The sequence below is a fragment of the Salvelinus alpinus genome, chromosome 19, assembly GCF_045679555.1.
Source record: "Salvelinus alpinus chromosome 19, SLU_Salpinus.1, whole genome shotgun sequence".
Taxonomy (NCBI): Eukaryota; Metazoa; Chordata; class Actinopteri; order Salmoniformes; family Salmonidae; genus Salvelinus; species Salvelinus alpinus.
The window spans coordinates 41,736,394-41,758,907 of NC_092104.1; the positions used below are offsets into that span (position 1 = coordinate 41,736,394).

At 42.8% G+C, this 22,514-nt stretch overlaps 1 protein-coding gene across 1 annotated transcript; it reads left to right on the forward strand.

The window, feature by feature from the left end:
• Positions 1 to 1,465: 1,465 nt before the first annotated feature.
• LOC139545868 (long-chain-fatty-acid--CoA ligase ACSBG2-like) lies at positions 1,466 to 10,450 on the forward strand. The gene is made up of 4 exons (XM_071354069.1): positions 1,466 to 1,685; positions 1,912 to 2,135; positions 2,299 to 2,478; positions 10,353 to 10,450. Exons 1-4 carry the CDS (start codon positions 1,477 to 1,479, stop codon positions 10,448 to 10,450), a joined length of 711 nt encoding a protein of 236 aa, XP_071210170.1. The 5' UTR covers positions 1,466 to 1,476.
• Positions 10,451 to 22,514: the final 12,064 nt, after the last annotated feature.

The window sequence follows — 22,514 nt, forward strand, 5'->3', positions numbered from 1 at the left end:
GGACAAAGAGAATTTGGCCAATTGTCAAGCAACGTTTTAACAGACAAATTGATCAAATCAACAACTGGTCAAAGTAATTTAGTATTTTATTTGTGGGGAAAGATGGCTGAGGCTGCATACTGATTGCACGGGGTTAAATCCCTTATGTGCTTACAGCAAGATAGGCAACTGCCATTTCTGAGGTTGAACATAAGCCAAATCCCCAAAGAGATGATTTTATGTAATGGGTCAATCAAATGATCCATCGACAGAGCAGTGAGCTCCTTATTGACCAACATTCATACCTGCACCAGGAACCTATATTCAACTACACACCGCAGAATGCTGCCCTACTTTGGTTAACATTTGTTCATTATTATGTTCAAAATGTGTTCACGTATTACAGTATTCAGTTAATCATTGAATAAATAACATCTGACTATCATTAATGAATAACTCCAAAATGGAAAATTTATTTTACATATGAAAAAGTTATACACACACATTAGTTACAGTTTATGATACTGTAATGCCCCCATGTGGCAACAATCACTGATCCTATTAAAAATAATATGCTGATGCGCACCCATTTTTTTGAAGAGGTGCTGACTAAAGTAAGTAAACTGTATAAAAATAACTACAAATCTGAAGAAGGCACTGCGTGGTTATACCCATTAAATTGTTGGGAACATATTTAGAGTGTGCAACTTTATTTTTGTAACAATCATTTATGACAGTTTTGGATTGATTGATTCGTATGTTTGACACCCTAGCCCTATACCTTCAATGACTCATTCTACCATTTTAAATGTTTGCTTAATTCAAGTCACCCAAATGTAGCTTGTGTCTTTATAGGGTAAAATAAACTATCTATGCTGCACATCTCCACATCACAAATTTCTTAATTGTGTGAATTAAAACATTGAAGCATTTGGTTGAATCCAGTGTAAATACATTTAAGGTAACATGGAGTAACTAGCCCCCCCCCCGCAAAATGTAAAATAGACAAGAATCAGAATTATCTGAATGACTTTTGATTCTGTAGCCTAAACCTGAATTGCAGAAGTTTGTTTACAACCCGAGTTCAAGTGAGTACAGGCTTAACTGAATGACAACAGTGACAGAATACAATATGGAATTTTATTGAATAGTTTGGGGTAGGCCTTGTCTCCAAGAAATGCCCCTCAAAGCCAGTATTCCTCGGGGATGAGGCTTACCACAAACTATTCAATAAAATTCCATATTGTATCCTGTCTTACCTCAATTAGCAATTAAATCAATATTTTGAAAGCAACTGTTTTCTGGAAGATGTAAGATAAACAGTACCAGTCAAAGGTTTGGACACACCTACTCATTCAAGGGTTTTTCTTTATTTGCACTATTTTCTACATTGTATAATAATAGTGAAGATATCAAAACTATGAAATAAAACATATGGAATCATGTTGTAACCAAAAAAGTGCTAAACAAATACAAATATTGTTGCCCTGGGGCTTCATGCTGGCAAACAACCTGGTTTTTAAGAAGGTTCACTGGGCCATGGGCCTGGACCGCTGCAGGAACTGCTTAACAGGGGCCGCACCCATCACTAGGGAGACCCTGGAGTATTTCATGAGCCTTCGCCTCCCCTTGTATGAGCTGTATGGGATGAGTGAAAGCACCGGCCCTCACACCATCTCCTGGGAGAATAACTTCAAGATCATGAGGTCAGCAACTGGAAAACTAGGATGTCCACTGCCATTTGTAATGACTGTTTACATTCATTAATTTGTAGTTGACAAAGCTAGCATTGTGATAGCAAAACATGAATTGATACCGATAAGCCATCAGATATAAAAGTGACATTTAATACATTCTTGCTTTGCGGTCTCACCGTATAAAGAATTGACAGAAAACTGTCAAAAACAAAAAATATCTTGATGTTGTCCTCAGCTGTGGAAAGGTGGTGAATGGCTGCCAGACAAAGTTGGACAAGCCAGATGAGGATGGGAATGGTGAGATCTGTTTCTGGGGGCGTCATGTGTTCATGGGCTACCTGAACGAGACAGAAAAGACCGAGGAGGCCTTGGACCAGCAGGGCTGGCTGCACTCTGGAGACCTGGGCAAGCACGACAAGGACAACTTTCTGTTCATCACAGGGGAGGATAAAGGGTATAGTACTTATTTCTAGTTTGTTTTATAGATGTACTGTATATAGCCATTACACAACATGGCTGCCAGTGTTGGGTGTTGATGGGAGTAAGATGCTGTTTCCTCAAGACACTGATCTAAGGTCAATTTTGACAACCTTTGACCCCACTCTCCCTCCGTAGTGTGTAGTCGACGACAACGGTTATCCGACGGACGAGCTGACCCCAGAGGCCTTGGCGTTCTGCCAGCAGCGTGGTGTCATGGCAACCAAGGCCTCTGAGATTATAGCCAGTAAGGAGCCAGCTATTTACAAGGCCATCCAGGAGGGCATAGAGCTAAGGCCAACTCCAATGCCCAGAGGGTCCAGAAGTGAGTCATTTTGGACAGAGATTTCTCCATATCCAGGGAGAACTGGGTGAGTCAGTCAGTGTGAGAAATATATACAGTACCAGTCAAAAGTTTGGACACAACCACTCATTCAAGGATTTTTCTTTATTTTGACTATTTTCTACATTATAGAATAATAGTGAAGACATCAAAACTATGAAATCACACATATGGAATCATGTAGTAACCAAAAACACTTTATATTTTAGATTCTTCAAAGTAGCCACCCTTTGCCTTGATGACGGCTTTGCACACTCGTCTGAAGCTGTGAGCATATACTGGAAAATAGGACATAGCAAGTAGCTTAGGGTAGAGATTAAACATTGTGTTGCAATGAACAGTTGTGCTGATTGGATATAACGGGAAAAGATGGCACATGAGGAAGCAACTCAGCATAGTAGTGCCTGACTCATGTGATTCGCCTGGTGTGTTACATGCTGACGCTAGGTCTATGAGGTTGAGGCCCACTAAAGATTAACCAATTATTATCCGTAAAGTTAAAAGACTATGAACTGTGGACTACTAGTCTGAAAGTCTCCCCAAAGGATAGGTAGCGTCCGTAGTAAACCCGTACTCAGAGCCAACTGTCTAACCCAAAATGAGATCTGAAATCAGCCACTATTGCAACACTACCATAGAAACTGTAGGAAGAGACGTAAAATGGCACTTGAATAAAAAATGTATGAAAAACTGAGTGCTACCAAACCCGTGCAGGTGCCAGATGAACCTTGCGTGCTAGCAGTAAAGGAAACAACATGGTAAACCCATTGCTGGGTAGCCTTAATTTATAACCAGAAGGTAGGAGTTTGCCAAAAGGCACCTAAAGGACTCTCAGACCATGAGAAACAAGATTCTCTGGTCTGATGAAACCAAGATTGAACTCTTTGGCCTGAATGCCAAGCGTCACGTCTGGAGGAAACCTGACACTGTACCTACTATGAAGCATGGTGGTGGCAGCATCATGCTGTGGGGATGTTTTTCAACTGCAGGGAATGGGAGACCAGTCAGGATCAAGGGAAAGATTAACGGAGCAAAGTAGAGAGTGATCCTTGATTAAAACCTGCTCCAGAGTGCTTATGACCTCAGACTGGGGGCGAAGGTTCACCTCCCAACAGGACAACGACCCTAAGCACACAATGTCATGAATGTCCTTGAGTGGCCCAGCCAGAACCCGGACTTGAACCCGATGGAACATCTCTGGAGAGACCAGAAAATAGCTGTGCAGCGACGCTCCCTATCCAACCTGACAGAGCTTGAGAGGAATTGCAGAGAAGGATGGGAGAAACTCCCCAAATACAGGTGTGCCAAACCTGTAGCTTCATACCCAAGAAGACTCAAGGCTGTAATTGCTGCCAAACGTGCTTCAACAAAGTACTGAGTAAAGGGCCTGAATTCTTATGTAAATGTGATATATCAGTTTTTATATTTGGAATAAATTTGCAAAAATGTCTAAAAACCTGTTTTTGCTTTGTCATTATGGGGTATTGCGTGTAGATTGATGAGGGGAAAAAACGATTTAATCAATTTTAGAAAAAGTTTAGAAAGAGTCAAGGGGTCTGAATACTTTATGAATGCACTGTATTTAGGTACATGAAGGATCCAAACTTACACAGGATTAAATACTTTTTACACAATATAATGAAGCTATTTCGACACAACCACAATGATGCTTTGCATGTCAGCCCCAATAACTATACAATAAAGTAGGTCTATTCCTTGAATAATAATATGGTGATTATAGTTATAAGAAATCCCCAAAAACTTGATCAGCAACAACAGACATTAAAAGTAACCCCATGTTTTGATTTGCAACATCAGTTATGTGAGCAGGACCATGCACAATCAAGTAGGCCCTATTTACAGAACTCTATACCGTAGTATTGAACACTTGGAGAATGGACATGTTTAGTAAGTAGGGTGATGGGGGTTGATCTGTGGTGTCCAGCTGCAGTCCTGGGTCAGTTACACAGAGGAGATGACTAGTGTGTTGAAGTCATCCAGGTAAAACGCTGGCACCAGGTATCGGGATGCAGGTTTGCAGCAGGAAACCTAAAAAAGGAAAGGTCAATGAACTGTAAGTAACCATCAGATCACAGTTTGAAAAGTTTTCAAACATATTCAATCTCTCCATTTCCCAGTCTGTTGTTCCCACTTGCTTTAAGATGTCCACCATTGTTCCTTTACCCAAGAAAGCGAAGGTAACTGAACTAAATGACTATCGCCCCGTAGTACTCAGGGCCCTGGCTCTGAACCCCTCCCTGTGCAACTGGGTCCTGGACTTGTGAAGTTAGGCAACAACACCTCTGCCGAGCTGATCCTCAACACGGGGGCCTCATAGGGGTTCATGCTCAGCCCGCTCCTGTACTCCTTGTTCACCGGGAGCAAACTGCCTGCCCTCCAGGACATCTACAGCACCTGGTGTCACAGGAAGGCCAAGAAGATCATCAAGGACCTCAGCCACCCAAGTCACGGCCTGTTCACCCCGCTACCATCTAGACGGTGGAGACCGTACAGGTGCATCAAAGCTGGAATCTAGAGACTGAGAAACAGCTTCTATGTCCAGGCCATATCAGGCTGTTAAACAGTCACCACTAACCGGCCTCCGCCCAGTACCCTGCCCTGAACCTTAGTCACTGTTCTAGCCGGATACCACCCGGTACTCTACCTTAGAGACTGCTGCCCTATGTACATAGTCACTGAACACTGGTCACTTCAATTATATTACATACTGTTTTATCCAATTTATATGTATATACTGTATTCTAGTCAAGGTTCATCCTATATACCTACTGCTGTACACACTTTTTCTATTCATATACTGTCCATAATGTCTTTACACACCATTATATGTACAGTGAGGGAAAAAAGTATTTGATCCCCTGCTGATTTTGTACGTTTGCCCACTGACAAAGAAATGATCAGTCTATAATTTTAATGGTAGGTTTATTTGAACAGTGAGAGACAGAATATCAACAAAAAAATCCAGAAAAACGCATGTCAAAAATGTTATGAATTGATTTGCATTTTAATGAGGGAAATAAGTATTTGACCCCTCTGCAAAACATGACTTAGTACTTGGTGGAAAAACCCTTGTTGGCAATCACAGAGGTCAGACGTTTCTTGTAGTTGGCCACCAGGTTTGCACACATCTCAGGAGGGATTTTGTCCCACTCCTCTTTGCAGATCTTCTTCAAGTCATTAATGTTTCGAGGCTGACGTTTGGCAACTCGAACCTTCAGCTCCCTCCACAGATTTTCTATGGGATTAAGGTCTGGAGACTGGCTAGGCCACTCCGGGACCTTAATGTGCTTCTTCTTGAGCCACTCCTTTGTTGCCTTGGCCGTGTGTTTTGGGTCATTGTCATGCTGGAGTAACCATCCACGACCCATTTTCAATACCCTGGCTGAGGGAAGGAGGTTTTCACCCAAGATTTGACGGTACATGGCCCCGTCCATCGTCCCTTTGATGCGGTGAAGTTGTCCTGTCCCCTAAGCAGAAAAACACCCCCAAAGCATAATGTTTCCACCTCCATGTTTGACGGTGGGGATGGTGTTCTTGGGGTCATAGGCAGCATTCCTCCTCCTCCAAACACGGCAAGTTGAGTTGATGCCAAAGAACTCCATTTTGGTCTCATCTGACCACAACACGTTCACCCAGTTGTCCTCTGAATCATTCAGATGTTCATTGGCAAACTTCAGACGGGCATGTATATGTGCTTTCTTGAGCAGGGGGACCTTGCGGACGCTGCAGGATTTCAGTCCTTTACGGCGTAGTGTGTTACCAATTGTTTTCTTGATGACTATGGTCCCAGCTGCCTTGAGATCATTGACAAGATCCTCCTGTGTAGTTCTGGGCTGATTCCTCACCGTTCTCATGATCATTGCAACTCCACGAGGTGAGATCTTGCATCGAGCCCCAGGCTGAGGGAGATTGACAGTTCTTTTGTGTTTCTTCCATTTGCGAATAATCGCAGAAACTGTTGTCACCTTCTCACCAAGCTGCTTGGCGATGGTCTTGTAGCCCATTCCAGCCTTGTGTAGGTCTACAATCTTGTCCCTGACATCCTTGGAGAGCTCTTTGGTCTTGGCCATGGTGGAGAGTTTGGAATCTGATTGATTGATTGCTTCTGTGGACAGGTATCTTTTATACAGGTAAGAAACTGAGATTAGGAGCACTCCCTTTAAGAGTGTGCTCCTAATCTCAGCTCGTTACCTGTATGAAAGACACCTGGGAGCCAGAAATCTTTCTGATTGAGAGGGGGTCAAATACTTATTTCCCTCATTAAAATGCAAATCAATTTATAACATTTTTGACATGCGTTTTTCTGGATATTTTTGTTGTTATTCTGTCTCTCACTGTTCAAATAAACCTACCATTAAAATTATAGACTGATCATTTCTTTGTCAGTGGGCAAACATACAAAATCAGCAGGGGATCAAATACTTTTTTCCCTCACTGTATGTAAATATTTATATACATATACAGTGGGGAGAACAAGTATTTGATACACTGCCGATTTTGCAGGTTTTCCTACTTACAAAGCATGTAGAGGTCTGTAATTTTTATCATAGGTACACTTCAACTGTGAGAGACGGAATCTAAAACAAAAATCCAGAAAATCACATTGTATGATTTTTAAATAATTAATTTGCATTTTATTGCATGACATAAGTATTTGATCACCTACCAACCAGTAAGAATTCCGGCTCTCACAGACCTGTTAGTTTTTCTTTAAGAAGCCCTCCTGTTCTCCACTCATTACCTGTATTAACTGCACCTGTTTGAACTCGTTACCTGTATAAAAGACACCTGTCCACACACAATCAAACAGATTCCAACCTCTCCACAATGGCCAAGACCAGAGAGCTGTGTAAGGACATCAGGGATAAAATTGTAGACCTGCACAAGGCTGGGATGGGCTACAGGACAATAGGCAAGCAGCTTGGTGAGAAGGAAACAACTGTTGGCGCAATTATTAGAAAATGGAAGAAGTTCAAGATGACGGTCAATCACCCTCGGTCTGGGGCTCCATGCAAGATCTCACCTCGTGGGGCATCAATGATCATGAGGAAGGTGAGGGATCAGCCCAGAACTACACGGCAGGACCTGGTCAATGACCTGAAGAGAGCTGGGACCACAGTCTCAAAGAAAACCATTAGTAACACACTACGCCGTCATGGATTAAAATCCTGCAGCGCACACAAGGTCCCCCTGCTCAAGCAGGCGCATGTCCAGGCCCGTCTGAAGTTTGCCAATGACCATCTGGATGATCCAGAGGAGGAATGGGAGAAGGTCATGTGGTCTGATGATTCAAAAATAGAGCTTTTTGGTCTAAACTCCACTCGCCGTGTTTGGAGGAAGAAGAAGGATGAGTACAACCCCAAGAACACCATCCCAACCGTGAAGCATGGAGGTGGAAACATCATTCTTTGGGGATGCTTTTCTGCAAAGGGGACAGGACGACTGCACCGTATTGAGGGGAGGATGGATGGGGCCATGTATTGCGAGATCTTAGCCAACAACCTCCTTCCCTCAGTAAGAGCATTGATGATGGGTCGTGGCTGGGTCTTCCAGCATGACAACGACCCGAAACACACAGCCAGGGCAACTAAGGAGTGGCTCCGTAAGAAGTATCTCAAGGTCCTGGAGTGGCCTAGCCAGTCTCCAGACCTGAACCCAATAGAAAATCTTTGGAGGGAGCTGAAAGTCCGTATTGCCCAGCGACAGCCCCGAAACCTGAAGGATCTGGAGAAGGTCTGTATGGAGGAGTGGGCCAAAATCCCTGCTGCAGTGTGTGCAAACCTGGTCAAGAACTACAGGAAACGTATGATCTCTGTAATTGCAAACAAAGGATTCAGTACCAAATATTAAGTTCTGCTTTTCTGATGTATCAAATACTTATGTCTTGCAATAAAATGCTAATTAATTACTTAAAAATCATACAATGTGATTTTCGGGATTTTTGTTTTAGATTCCGTCTCTCACAGTTGAAGTGTACCTATGATAAAAATTACAGACCTCTACATGCTTTGTAAGTAGGAAAACCTGCAAAATCGGCAGTGTATCAAATACTTGTTCTCCCCACTGTATGTGTATATATATATATTCCGATCTCTGACATTGCTCGTTCTGATATTTCTTAATTTCAATTTTATAATTTTTCTGGATTACGTGTGTATTGTTTTTCCCGTATTATTATTGCTAGGTATTACTGCACTGTTGGAGCTAGAAACACAAGCAATTCGCTGCACCTGCAATAACATCTGCAAATCTGTCTATGCGACCAATAAACTCATACAGTATATTGATACCATTATGCTTCTTAGAGAGGCTGATCATCTGAAATGAAAGACAATAGTAATACAATGAAGTAATCAGGTATGATCTGTCCAGTAGCAGATTTGCTCAGGGAGTAGAAAGGGAGAAGAAAACCAAAAAATGAAGGAAAGCGCAATATCTGAGTTGTGGTAAAAAAATAAGAGGCAGGTTGGTCACAATAGTGTCCTAATTTTCCCCTTAAATCATATTTGGTTGTTAAGACATCTGCTCTGTCTGCTTGAGTCTACCATTTCCTGGCTGAACAAATGTGAGAACCAATTAGATGAACAAGGTACTAACCCTTAAACCTGTGACCTTGTACTGAGAGATGCATAACACATTCTATTTTATCACTTGTTCAGACAAAGCACAGGTAGCCACTTCTATGGAATCAGATGGAATAGCCGCACATATACTGCCAATGTGCATGTTACGTTCCTCAGTTTCTGTGCTGTTTTGGGTTTGTTGGTGTGTGTGTGTGTGTGTGTATGTTTCAGGATGACTTCCTGGATTCCCCCAAGCAGCTGATTGGTCGGCCCCATTGCAGATTGGAGCTCTGATCCCGCCCTCTCGTTAGGGGATACAGCTGTCAGCAATTACAAACTCATTCTGCAGCTGGATAAAACCAGTGTTCCTTTGTTAGGAGAGAGAGAGCTTCTTTGTATGTCCTGTGTTTTGTTGTTGGTCTGTATAAGTTTCTGTAAAGGATTTTGTAGCTGGTCATGCTGAGGTATGTGTATGCCAAAAGGACATTGTTTTTGATTATTGAATTTGTTCACTTTAAATTTGTATTATTCTGTTTCATTTGTTCCCAGGGGGGAAGGCACCTTGGGAGTGCTTAGGCAAGAGGCCTGCGGGCATACATATACCCGTACTATGTCTATGCATACTAGGTAAGACCTGGGCGGACCACCCCCTGTATTTTGGTTAGCGGGCCAGGTGGCGTTAATGTTAGGGAAGTAGTGGTTAGGTAGGAGAGGGTACTCTTTAACTTTCTTTGCTTTGGTTCCGTCCAGCCCCTTTTCCCCACATTTTACCGTGTTAAGGAAATAAATTCCCTGTAAACGGTAATATTCTCATCCTTACCTACAGTCACATACCTTTCACTCCATGGGGAGTTGTGTAACAAGGTGTTGCGTTCCCTCAAAGGTGTGTGTAACTGCATTTGACTGTAAACTTAATCATATGCCAACTTTTGCAGTGTGACAAAGTTTCAATGTTTTTAGTGCAGCTTCGACATTCTTGGTTGAGAGGCCAGGGTTCCATGCATTACCTCTGGAGGGGAGTCCTGTGGGGAAAGGTGTGGGGTGCAGGCTGCACACTGGGTGAAGGTGAAGTGCTCTGGGTAGATACAGTTCTCCCAGCCCAGGTCTAGCAGAGACCGACAGACCAGAGTCACTGCAAATGTTGGAAACTGTGCTTGTAAGGTTTTTCAGTGTTTGTCAGATCTGATAGATAAACAACTCATTTGTCCAGGATTGTAATTATTTGTGCTGTAAAATTGTTAAATGATCATGTGACACAAACCTTGTATAAAGATCTGAGATACCAGTTGACAGCAGGGTCCCTGTTTCCAGAGAACTATGGCTTGGAGTTCTCTACTGAAATGGAGAGCAACTTCAACAAATTTGTGTAGCAATACATTACTCAAGCAAATGGTGGGAATCTCAGCTTCATTATCTAGATTTGATCAAATGTTCATTGTCAGTGATGGTCTTCTGAGTTACATTACACAGCTTTACTGTTGCTGTCCAGTGTTGTCTGAGAGTCACTGTTGTGTTGCGAACACCGCTTTCCACTTCTCACTCAGTGAGGCCAGTCCAGCCCCTTCCAGCCGAGGCTCTCTTTGCAGGTTCAGACCCCCCACAGGAACTGTTTTATGTCTGAAAGGGGTTCCCATTGGCACCTGCAACAATTGAATAAGGGGACCGTTATTCCTTAGATTTTTACATACAGTGGCCTACATGACAATCCCCACTGGGCACAGACATCAATTCAACCTCTATTCCCCGTTGATTCAACGTAATTTAATTGAAATGATGTGGAATCAATGTTGATTCAACCAGTGTGTGCCCAGTGGATCAACTTCACTGTGCAGAAAAGGTGATCAAATGCATTTCATTCAGAGGAAAAAGGGCAACAATTGTCCATGCTTTCCACTACTCCGAAGCTATATGCATCTAATATTAGTGTGACATTGAAAACCATGAATATAAACTAAGCTTTTACAAAAACACATATCTGAAAGCAGTATTCCGTGTTCAGAGTGCTAGGAACAGGATGATATGGATGTCTTTAGCATGGGCAAACATCTGTTCTCTACAGCTGCAATAACACACTGCTATCTTCTCTACTCAAAACAGCATTGACTGATGATTAAATCAGCATGTAATTAAAGTACATTGCAATGGGAGCAACAAATCAACCTAAGTCTAACTATAACATCTGCATCTTTAAAGTGGGTTATTTGTATCTTTATATTTGAAACATAACTCCAGATCATTTCATTAATCAAAAGCATAGCATGCATTCATTGTGAATTTGAGGTGACATTGACTGCTAATGTTCTGTGATGTACCACCATTTATTGCCTGCACAGTAACAAATGATACAAAAAAAACTGGTAGTTACACAACATTTGTCCAACAACCTGCTAAGAACGACTAGCCTCATTTTTTATAATCATATCTTTGATTATGACTTGAGAGTATCTATTCCAGGTGTGTCTCACCGGTTCAGAATGATGACCGGAGAAGAGACTGTTGGAATTGCTTTGGGTTTCTACTCTGAGGATTTCAGAATGAAAAAGTTTCTCCCAGGGAACAGCTAGAGAGCACACCCATTCGATATCGCAAGATAATCATCTTTCTCTGCGGACAGATTGACATCCAAGTCAGAATCCAATCAAATATTTGATGTGGTTCTTGTAGTCCTATTCAGAGAAGCAACGGGTCGGGAGACTGTTTTGAGATGTGTTTGAGTGAAGTGATGCTCGATGGTCAGATCATTATGAATTGTGTGGATGAGTGACCTTTTCCCCATCAGTGATTTAGCAGACTATGTTTTGACATTCAACATTCATGAATTGGAGACATTCATCAGAACAAATAACACATTTAACATAGCAAAAAAGCCAGCTGACTACCAAGTAGTGCCACACGAGAGTTGGGTTCAATAGGGTCTGGCTCCAGCAGATAAGTGTACTAGCTAGTGTTGTACTAGCAAGACTGTACTAGCTAGTATTGTACTAGCAAGACTGTACTAGCTAGTTAGTGTGCATGTTGTAATGCTGATGGGAGTCGTACTGTTACAAGTACCCAGTGGGCACGGCGTGTACGTAGTTACTGCAGTTCTCAGATATATATTATTGGGCTAGCTAGCCCAAATAACAAGATCAGTTACTATGGTGGCTAGCGCCAGCAAAACAATTACTATCTAGCAACATTAGCTGAGTAAACAACACATTTTGCAACAATCACAAGGTCATCACTGTTTTGATTGTATAGCTTCACATGTGTATGTCTTTTTGCAGGGGATACTTGCTAATATAGACCAGAATTGAATTGACAGGAAAGCTTGATCAGATTAGTATTTTTTACTGCATTGGTTTCATGAGTAGTGAAGACAGGAGGCTAGGCTTTACCTCAGTGGATTCATGGAGTAGCTGCACCCTCTACTGGACACTTAGTGAACCTAGCCAGACCTGTCAATTCACACTTTGTAACATCAACAAATCATACAGGCATAGCTAATTGCTTTCAATAGACTATACATAATAATGAATACTCTAAGCATCACATTGAAGAAATTTATAATTAGTGTGTGTATTTTGAAAGAAATATTGACTCAGTAGCCTTCAAATTAGCAATAAAAAAAAAGCCCCAGTCATAATCTTTGTAAATTAAGCTAAACTGGTTTTGATAGTGTGTGGAACACAAGCCTAACAAATACAATACCACACATAAGTTATATCATAAAAGCACAGCTATTTGCGTTCTGAAGTCAAGTGTTAAAAATAAAACATATTACAAAGAAAATTCCACCACTTTATAAGGTAACCAGTTATACTTTTACTCCCAGACTGTCAAAATAATTGTGTTTGCAACAATAACATCAAATATCTTAAACAACAGTCCAAAACAACATATAAGCCTGTCAGTGGCATGTATTCATGGATGCCAATGAAAGCCAGGCTTCCCCCAAAACATTTAGCAAGAAAAAAAACATAAAATAATTTATCTTTCGTCTCTCTGTGTTTCATAATTTCCCTTCAATTCACAAGAGACTGAATGTATCTCACAGGAGAAAGCATTTGAGTGAGCGAAACACTGCCCCTCTGTCTCTCTATGTGTAGCCCACCTATCTGATGCTGTCTGGTCAAAAAGAGTATGGCATTGTTGCCGCCCTTAGCATTGGATGCAAGGAAAGCGAGTGAGCACTTGACCTCCCTCGATTAAAAAAAAAGTTTAAAATAATAGCCAATCAACATTGAGCTAAACTGAGTGAGCTCAACTGTGAATGGTCCTGGCGCACCAAAAAAAAGTGTCAAGGAAACCAGTTTAACATCAAAAGCCAAACATCATTGACAAAATTTGTTTTGATTGCTGCATCTCGTTGTGTCGTTATCCTCCGTTGGCTACGATTAGCTAGCAAAAATGGTCAGTTTTCTAAATTAGCCATGGATGGAGATAGGGATTTGGACTTCTCTGTACTGGCCAACGATTATAATGACGATTCTGAACCAACCATAAATTCACACATGGTGCCCCTGGCCTGAGAGGATGGAAGTTGTAGCTAGATCTAGACTGGTTTTCTGATCCACGCCCCTACCTTTTTTTTAAGGTATCTGTGTCCTACAGATGCATATCTGTATTCCCAGTCATGTGAACTCCATAGATTAGAGCCTAATGAATTGATTTCAATTGACTGATATCCTTTTATGAACTGTAACTCAGTAAAATCTTTGAAATTGTTGCATGTTGCGTTTTATATTTTTGTTCAGTGTGGCTGGCTAGCCAGCTCATATAATTACCAGAACATATCTGCCAACTAGAAAATTAACACATTACAAGTTAATAATTTACAAATGATTTACACGAATGGCGAGCTGATAACTTAAAAACATCATTTTTTTCTGTTGGAGGAATTTGCTGTTACCCCTACCTCTTTCAGATATACCAAGAAGCAGGCATGGTGCATTTCATGGGATCTTGGTCTGTGTATGAAAGGGATTTATGAAAGGGATTTTACAGTACAAGAGTTAGTCAACTGAATCCGCCAAGTGTTTTCAGATTCTCATATGATAAACGAAATCAAATTTTATTTGTCACCTACACATGGTTAGCAGATGTTAATGCAAGTGTAGCGAAATGCTTGTGCCTCTAGTTCCGACCGTGGAGTAATATCTAACAAGTAACCTAACAATTTCACAACAACTACCTTATACACACAAGTGTAAAGGAATGAATAAGAATATGTACATATAAATATATGGATGAGCGATGGCCGTGCGGCATAGGCAAGATGCAGTAGATGGTATAGAGTACAGTATATACATATGAGATGAGTAATGTAGGGTATGTAAACATTATATAAAGTGGTATTGTTTAAAGTGGCTAGTGATACATTTATTACATCCAATGTTTTTATTATTAAAGTGGCTAGAGATGAGTCAGTATGTTGGCAGCAGCCACTCAATGTTAGTGATGGCTGTTTAACCGTCTGATTTTACCCCTCTCCAAAACCTTAAAATCTTACAGTGACAGTTTACAAACCTCAGGGTGCAAACAAACCCATACGTTAATACTTCTTCTTTCATATACTGTATACAGTACAGTCTTGGTAAGGTCTATTTATTATCAAGTGTTCTGAACCACATACCACATTTATCAGAAGACAGTAACATGAAGATGATAGATGGTACAATAACCTAAACATGTCAAGGAAAGTAGGCAGGCCTTGTCAAAGGGACAACTCCTTGAGAGATGGTCCTGGAGCCAAGAGGACATATTTGCCAAAGAAGTTCAAATATGTCAAATCAAATCAAATTGTATTGGTCACATACACACGGTTAGCAAATGTTATTGTGAGTGTAGCAAAATGCTTGTGCTTCTAGTTCCGACAGTGCAGCAATATCTAACAAGTAATATCTAACAATTCCACAACAAATACCTAACACACAAATCTAAGTAAAGGAATGGAATAAAAATATATAAATATATGGATGAGCAATGTCAGAGCGGCATAGGCTAAGATGCAATAGATAGTATAGAATACATATACATATAAGATGAGTAATGCAAACATTAAAGTGACTAGTGTTCCATTTATTAAAGTGGCCAATGATTTCAAGTCTGTACGTAGGCAGCAGCCTCTGCGCTAGTGATGGCTGTTTAACAGTCTGATGGCCTTGAGATAGAAGCTGCTTTTCAGTCTCTCGGTCCCAGCTTTGATGCACCTGTACTGACCTCGCCTTCTGGATGATAGTGGGGTGAACAGGCAGTGGCTCGGGTGGTTGTTGTCCTTGAGGATCTTTTTGGCCTTCCTGTGACATCAGGTGGTGTAGGTGTTCTGGAGGGCAGGTAGTTTACCCCCGGTGATGCGTTGTGCAGACCGCACTACCCTCTGGAGAGCCTTACGGTTGTGGGCGGAGCAGTTGATACGGTGATACAGCCCGACAGGATGTTCTCGATTGTGCATCTGTAAAAGTTTATTTTTTATTATATTTTTTATTTTTTTAAATTTTAGCCCCTTTTCTCCCCAATTTTCGTGGTATCCAATCGCTAGTAATTACTATCTTGTCTCATCGCTACAACTCCCGTACGGGCTCGGGAGAGACGAAGGTCGAAAGCCACGCGTCCTCCGAAGGACAACCCAACCAAGCCGCACTGCTTCTTAACACAGCGCGCCTCCAACCCGGTAGCCAGCCGCACCAATGTGTCGGAGGAACCACCTTGCACCTGGCCCCCTTGGTTAGCGCGCACTGCGCCCGGCCCGCCACAGGAGTCGCTGGAGCGCGATGAGACAAGGATATCCCTACCGGCCAAACCCTCCCTAACCCGGACGACGCTATCCCAATTGTGCGTCTCCCCACGGAGCTCCCGGTCGCGGCCGGCTGCGACAGAGCCTGGGCGCAAACCCAGAGACTCTGGTGGCGCAGCTAGCACTGCGATGCAGTGCCCTAGACCACTGCGCCACCCGGGAGGCCAAAAGTTTGTTTTTGATGACAAGCTGAATTTCTTCAGCCTCCTGAGGTTGAAGGGGTGCTGCTGCTCCTTCTTCACCACGCTGTCTGTGTGGGTGGACCATTTCAGTTTGTCCGTGATGTGTACGCCGAGGAATTTAAAACGTTCCACCTTCTCCACTACTGTCCCGTCGACGTGGATAGCGTATAAGCATTGGCTAAAAGTAGTGTACTATTTAGGGAATAGAGTGTCATTTGAGATGCAGACATGGTCTTCTCTATATCCCCTTATATCCATATACCAGTTTATTTGTTTACTGTTGTTTTTGTATTTCTTATAATTCCCTATTGTAAAGTCTTTGGAAATGAAAAAAATGCTACTAAAAAAATGCTGTATTATTTCTATGATCCTGGACCTGCTGTGGAGTGACCCCATGCCTCAGAATGCCTGTGTGCCCAGCGAGGTGTGGGGAGGAGGCTGCTCCTGGGGGCCAGATGTCACCCAGGGCTTCCTCAACAGACACAACATGCAGCTCATCAGCCGCTCCCATGAGTGCAAGCAGGATGGCCACAACCGCAGGGTGAGAACAGTCAGGCTACAGATGTCTAAGGGTTTACATAGGATGGGTAAGACCATGGCCCATATTCAAAAAGTGTCTCAAAGTCGGAGTGTGGATCTAGTATAATTTCCCACCTGTCCATATACTCTTCATTCATTATGATCTAAAAGGCTAAACTGATATCAGATCAGCACTACTCTGAGCCGAGACCAAGAGTTTTTCCTGACCATGTGACCGGATCATGAAAGATTCTAGACCCTCGTTATAAGCTATAACTTTGTCTCAGAGTTTGTCCTGGGTCAGTATCCAGAAAGCATCTCAGAGTAGGAGTGCTGATCTAGGATCTGTCCATATGATTCAATATGATCGAAAAGGCAAAACTGATCCAAGATCAGCACTCCTACTCTGAGAAACTGTGGATATGGGCCCTGGTCAGGTTACAGTATGTAGCCAGGAAGAACCTCCTGGCCTTGGTAATGGGATATTTTTAAAGCTAAATCTGAATATGCCCACTGACTTGTCATGGCATAGGCCCACACCACGGTATTATCTCACTTGGCAGATGGGAGGAGTTGCAGAGTCAAGAGTTGTAAAGCTTATCACTTACCCGAGTCAATTTAAATGTGTCTGCTTTGGAAGTGCAAACAAACTAAAACACTGCTTTACACTGCATGGTAATTCTGTATTGTTTACTTCTGTACAACATGTCCTCACCCCGTTCTCTGCCTCCAACTAGTGTGAAGTGGGCAGCAACAGGGGGGCCTACATGAAACTGGGACCGGACCTTGTGCCTTACTTGATTCAGTATCAGGCTAGCACTATGACTCGAGAACTCACCCTGAGGAAAAAGTAAGATACAATGGAAAATGACATTATCTATAGTTTCCCTGAGAACGTTGCGCTGTGATATTTAACATCCGAGATTGTAATTATATAGAGATTGATATGACACTACACGAGAGAACGCTTTGGTCTCTTCGTATTAAGGATCAGACAATAGCTTGTATACAACTATACATGTAAACAAGATTGTTCATACATACAAAGTATTTAGATTATTCAATTGACAAGGAAAAGTTTGATCTGCTCTCCCTGTCTGGCTTACAGTGTGCGGAAGGCGGGAACATTCAGCACTCAAGGTCCTGCTGGAACAGTTGTTTTCACACAAGTCGGACCTTGTCTGTGCCTTTCAAGAGTTTGACAAAGACAAAACCGGTGTCATAACCTCAGTATAGCCATGATCAAATATTATTCCAAAGGATTATGAGTTCATGTGGGTTGATCCAACCAACACCCCTTTCACTTGTTTGTGCTCATATTTCATAAGAAATAAACAGACTAAAACATTAAGCAATTCCCTCCTCCCAACACAGGGCAGGTGTCTCTGAATGACTCTGCCGCGGCGGTAGAAAATGTGCTGCGTCTAGGCCTGTCCTGGAGGATGCTGCTCTCCGGGCTGGTCAGCTGAGACCACGGGGGGTATGTTGGACTACCAGGAGTAGTTCTGGGAACTCTCCATAAAAAGCCAAATATCATGTTTAGGAAAGGCGTGCCGCTAGCGGGACACCTCGACAACATCCGGTGAAATTGCAGAGCGCCAAATTCAAATTAAATTATTATAAAATCACAAGTGTAATACATCAAAATAAAGCTTAACTTCTTGTTAATCCAGCCGCTGTGTCAGATTTCAAAAAGGCTTTACAGCGAAAGCAAACCATGCGATTATCTGAGGACAGCGCCCAGCACACACAACCATACAAACATTTTCCAGCCAAGTAGTCACGAAAGTCAGAAATAGCAATAAAATGAATCACTTACCTTTGATGATCTTCATATGGTTGCACTCACAAGACTCCATGTTAAACAATAAATGTTTGTTTTGTTCGATAAAGTCCCTCTATGTCCAAAAACCTCAGTTTTGTTGGCGCGTTTTGTTCAGTAATCCATTGGCTCAAAGGCGGTCACAACAGGCAGACGAAAAATCCAAATAGTTCCAGTAAAGTTCGTAGAAATGATGTTTATAATCAAACCTCAGGTTGTTTTTTTGTCTAAATAATCAATAAAATTTGAACCGGACAATAGCGTAGTCAATATAAAAGAAAAATAAGAAAGGGGCGCTCTAGGTCGCGCGCACCAAACAGGTCTGGGACTTTCCACAGTCCACTCATTGAAAGTGGTCATTCTCCCTAATTTTTCAGAATAAAAGCCTGAAACAATGCCTAAAGACTGTTCACATCTAGTGGAAGCCATAGGGAACGCAATCTGGGTTATAACCCTTCATATGGTGGATAGGCTTTCAATGGAAAAACACCCATTTCAAAATAATGGCACTTCCTGGATGGATTTTCCTCAGGCGAAAGCTTGCCATATCAGTTCTGTTATACTCACAGACATTATTTGTGTTTTCTATCCAAATCTACCAATTATATGCATATTCTAGCTTCTGGGCCGGAGTAGCAGGCAGTTTACTTTGGGCACGCTTTTCATCCGGAGGTGGAAATACTGCCCCCTTTCCCAAACAGGATATGGAGGTAATGGCATGTTAAATCTGTCATTTAACTTCCATATTGACCCTACTGAATAAAGATGGCGCCGGAGGGGATGGCTGCCTTCTTTTTTTTTGCGTTGTTCGTAACTTGTTTTGTACAAGTTACTGCTCCCATCTCTGACCGAAAAGAGCTTATGGACATCAGAATTGCGATTACTCACCTCAGATTAGACTAAGAGTTTTTCTTCAATGAGTCGGACGGGAGGGATATACTACAGACACCAGGCCCAATGTTTCACTGAGTCATGGCTGAACGACGACATTAAGAACACACAGCTTGCGGGATATACATTCTATTGGCAGGATAGAACAGCAACCTCTGGTACGACACGGGCGGGGGCCTGTGCATATATGTAAACAAAACCGGTGCACGATATCTAAGGAAGTCTTGAGGTTTTGCTGCTCGCCTGAGGTAGAGTATCTCATGATAAGCTGTAGACCACACTATCTACCTTCATATGTATTTTTCGTAGCTGTCTACATACCACCACAGACTGATGCTGGCACTAAAACAGCACTCAATGAGCTGTATACCGCCATAAGCAAACAAAAAAACGCTCATCTAGAGGCGGCACTCCTAGTGGCCGGGGACTTTAATGCAGGGAAACTTAAATCAGTTTTACCTCATTTCTATCAGCATGTTAAACGTGCAACCAGAGGGAAACATTCTAGACCACCTTTACTCCACACACAGAGACGCATACAAAAGTCTCTCTCACCCTCCATTTGGCAAATCTGCCCATAATTCTATCCTCAGAGTGACTGTATGTACATACCAGAAGCCATGGATTACAAGCAACATTCGCACTGAGCTAAAGGGTAGAGCTGCTGCTTTCAACGAGTGTACTCCGAGCACGCGCTGACCAACTGGCAAGTGTCTTCACTGACATTTTCAACCTCTCCCTGTCTGAGTCTGTAATACCAACATGTTTCAAGCAGACCACCATATAGTGCCCTGAAAGCTCATTACTAAGCTAAGGACCCAGGGACTAAACACCTCCCTCTGCAACTGGATCCTGGACTTCCTAACGGGCCACTCCCAGGGGGTAAGGGTAGGTAACAACACGTCTGCCACGCTGATCCTCAACACGGGGGCCCATCAGGGGTGCGTGCTCAGTCCCCTCCCGTACTCCCTGTTCACTCATGACTGCACGGCCAGGCACAACTCCAACACCATCAAGTTACCTACCTACCTCATCCCCATATTGTTTTTATTTACTTTTCTGCTCTTTTGCACACCAGTATCTCTACTTGCATCTGCTCATCATCTGCTCAGTTATCACTCCAGCGTTAATCTGCTAAATTGTAATTACTTCGCAACTATGGCCTATTTATTACCTACCTCCTCACGCCATTTGCACACACTGTATATAGACTTAATTTTTTTCTATTGTGTTATTGACTGTACGCTTGTTTATTCCATGTGTAACTCTGTGTTGTTGTTTGTGTCGCACTGCTTTGCTTTATCTTGGCCAGGTCGCAGTTGTAAATGAGAACTTGTTCTGAATTAGCTTACCTGGTTAAATAAACGTGAAATATATTTTTTCTTTTTTAAGTTTTCTGATGGCACAACATTGGTAGGCCTGATCACCGACAACAATGAGACGGTCTATAAGGAGGAGGTCAGAGACCTGACCGTGTGGTGCAAGGGCAACAACCTTTCCCTCAACGTGATCAAGACAAAGGAGATGATTGTGGACTACAGGAAAAGGAGGACTGAGCACCCCCCCCATTCTCATCAACAACGCTATAGTGGAGCAGGTTGAGAGCTTCAAGTTCCTTGGTGTCCACATCACCAACAAGCTAACATGGTCCAAGCACACCAAGACAGTCGTGAAGAGGGCACAACAAAACCTATTCCCCCTCGGGAGACTGAAAAGATTTGGCAGGGGTCTTCAGATCCTCAAAAGGTATTACAGCTGCGCCATCGAGAGCATCCTGATGGCTTGCATCACTGCCTGGTATGGCAAATGCTTGGCCTCCGACCGCAAGGCACTACAGAGGGTAGTGCATACGGCCCAGTACATCACCAGGGCCAAACTTCCTGCCATCCAGGACCTCTATACCAGGCAGTGTCAGAGGAAGGCCCTAAAAATTGTCAGACTCCAGCCACACTAGGCATAAACTGTTCTCTTTGCTACCGCACGGCAAGCGGTACCAGAGCGCCAAGTCTAGGTCCAAGAGACTTCTAAACAGCTTCTACCCCCAAGCCATAAGACTCCTGAACAGCTGGTTACCCAGATTGCCCCCCTCCCACCTCTTCTACACTGCTGCTACTTTGTTATCTATGCATAGTCACTTTAATAACTCTACCTACATGTACATGTTACCTCAGTTACCTCGACACCGGTGCCCCAGCACATTGACTCTACTGGTACCCCCTGTATATAGCCCCGCTATTGTTATTTACTGCTGCTCTTTATTTGTTATTCTTCTCTCTTACTTTTTGGGGGGGGATTTTCTTAAAACTGCATTGTTGGTTAAGGGCTTGTAAGTAAGCATTTCGCTGTTGTATTCTGCGCATGTGACAAATAAAATTTGATTAAATCCTAATGAATGTACATACTCCTCTCCCAACAGGCTAATTGTGTTTGTGTGTCCTGTCCAAGCATACTGTGGTTATATAGCATTCTGAGGGAACCCACCTATTATGTCATGACACACCTCTGTTTCAAAAACCTGATGCCATAGAAAACATTGTGTGTCAGACAACTCTCCCCTTGTCTGCCCATTCAGCACGTCAAGCAGGGTTTGCTGGAGACCTTCAGAATCTTCAGAATAGTGGACTTAGACAACTCAGGTAACAATACTGTTTCAGTCCATGTATTGTTTCTTCAGGTGAATGTTTTGATCCCACAAGATGTGACGTCAACCACCTGTTACCTGTGTTGACTCGGTTATTTGTTTGGGATGCGTGGTTTGCATGCGTACACTCAGACGCCGTAGTTAGAAGCCAATCACCCTGTAATCCGTCTGAGGTGTTAAAGCTAATGTCAGCAGAAGGTGGTGGCTGACTCTCCAAGTTGAGTATTAACACACTGGTCTCCTAGTGTCACATCCAGCTAACTGAAGTCATTCCTGCTACCCATCTCTCCCCTCCTCCCACTGGCTCTCTCTCTCCCCCTTTCTCCCTCGGCTCTCTGCCCCTCTTCCCTCCAGGGTTTATCACGATGGAGGGCTTCCGTCAGATGTGGGAGCTGCTGAGTGCCTACTTAAAGATGGAGATCACTGACAAGGCCATCTCAGATCTGTCAATCACCATAGACACCAACCAGGAAGGCAACATTGACGAGTTCAAGGAGGCCTTCCTGCTGACTGACAATAAGAGCCGGCTGGATAGGGGAGCTTCATGGGGACAGCCACTGACCTGACAAAACTGGAGGGGGACCCCAATATATGAGGGAGTAGT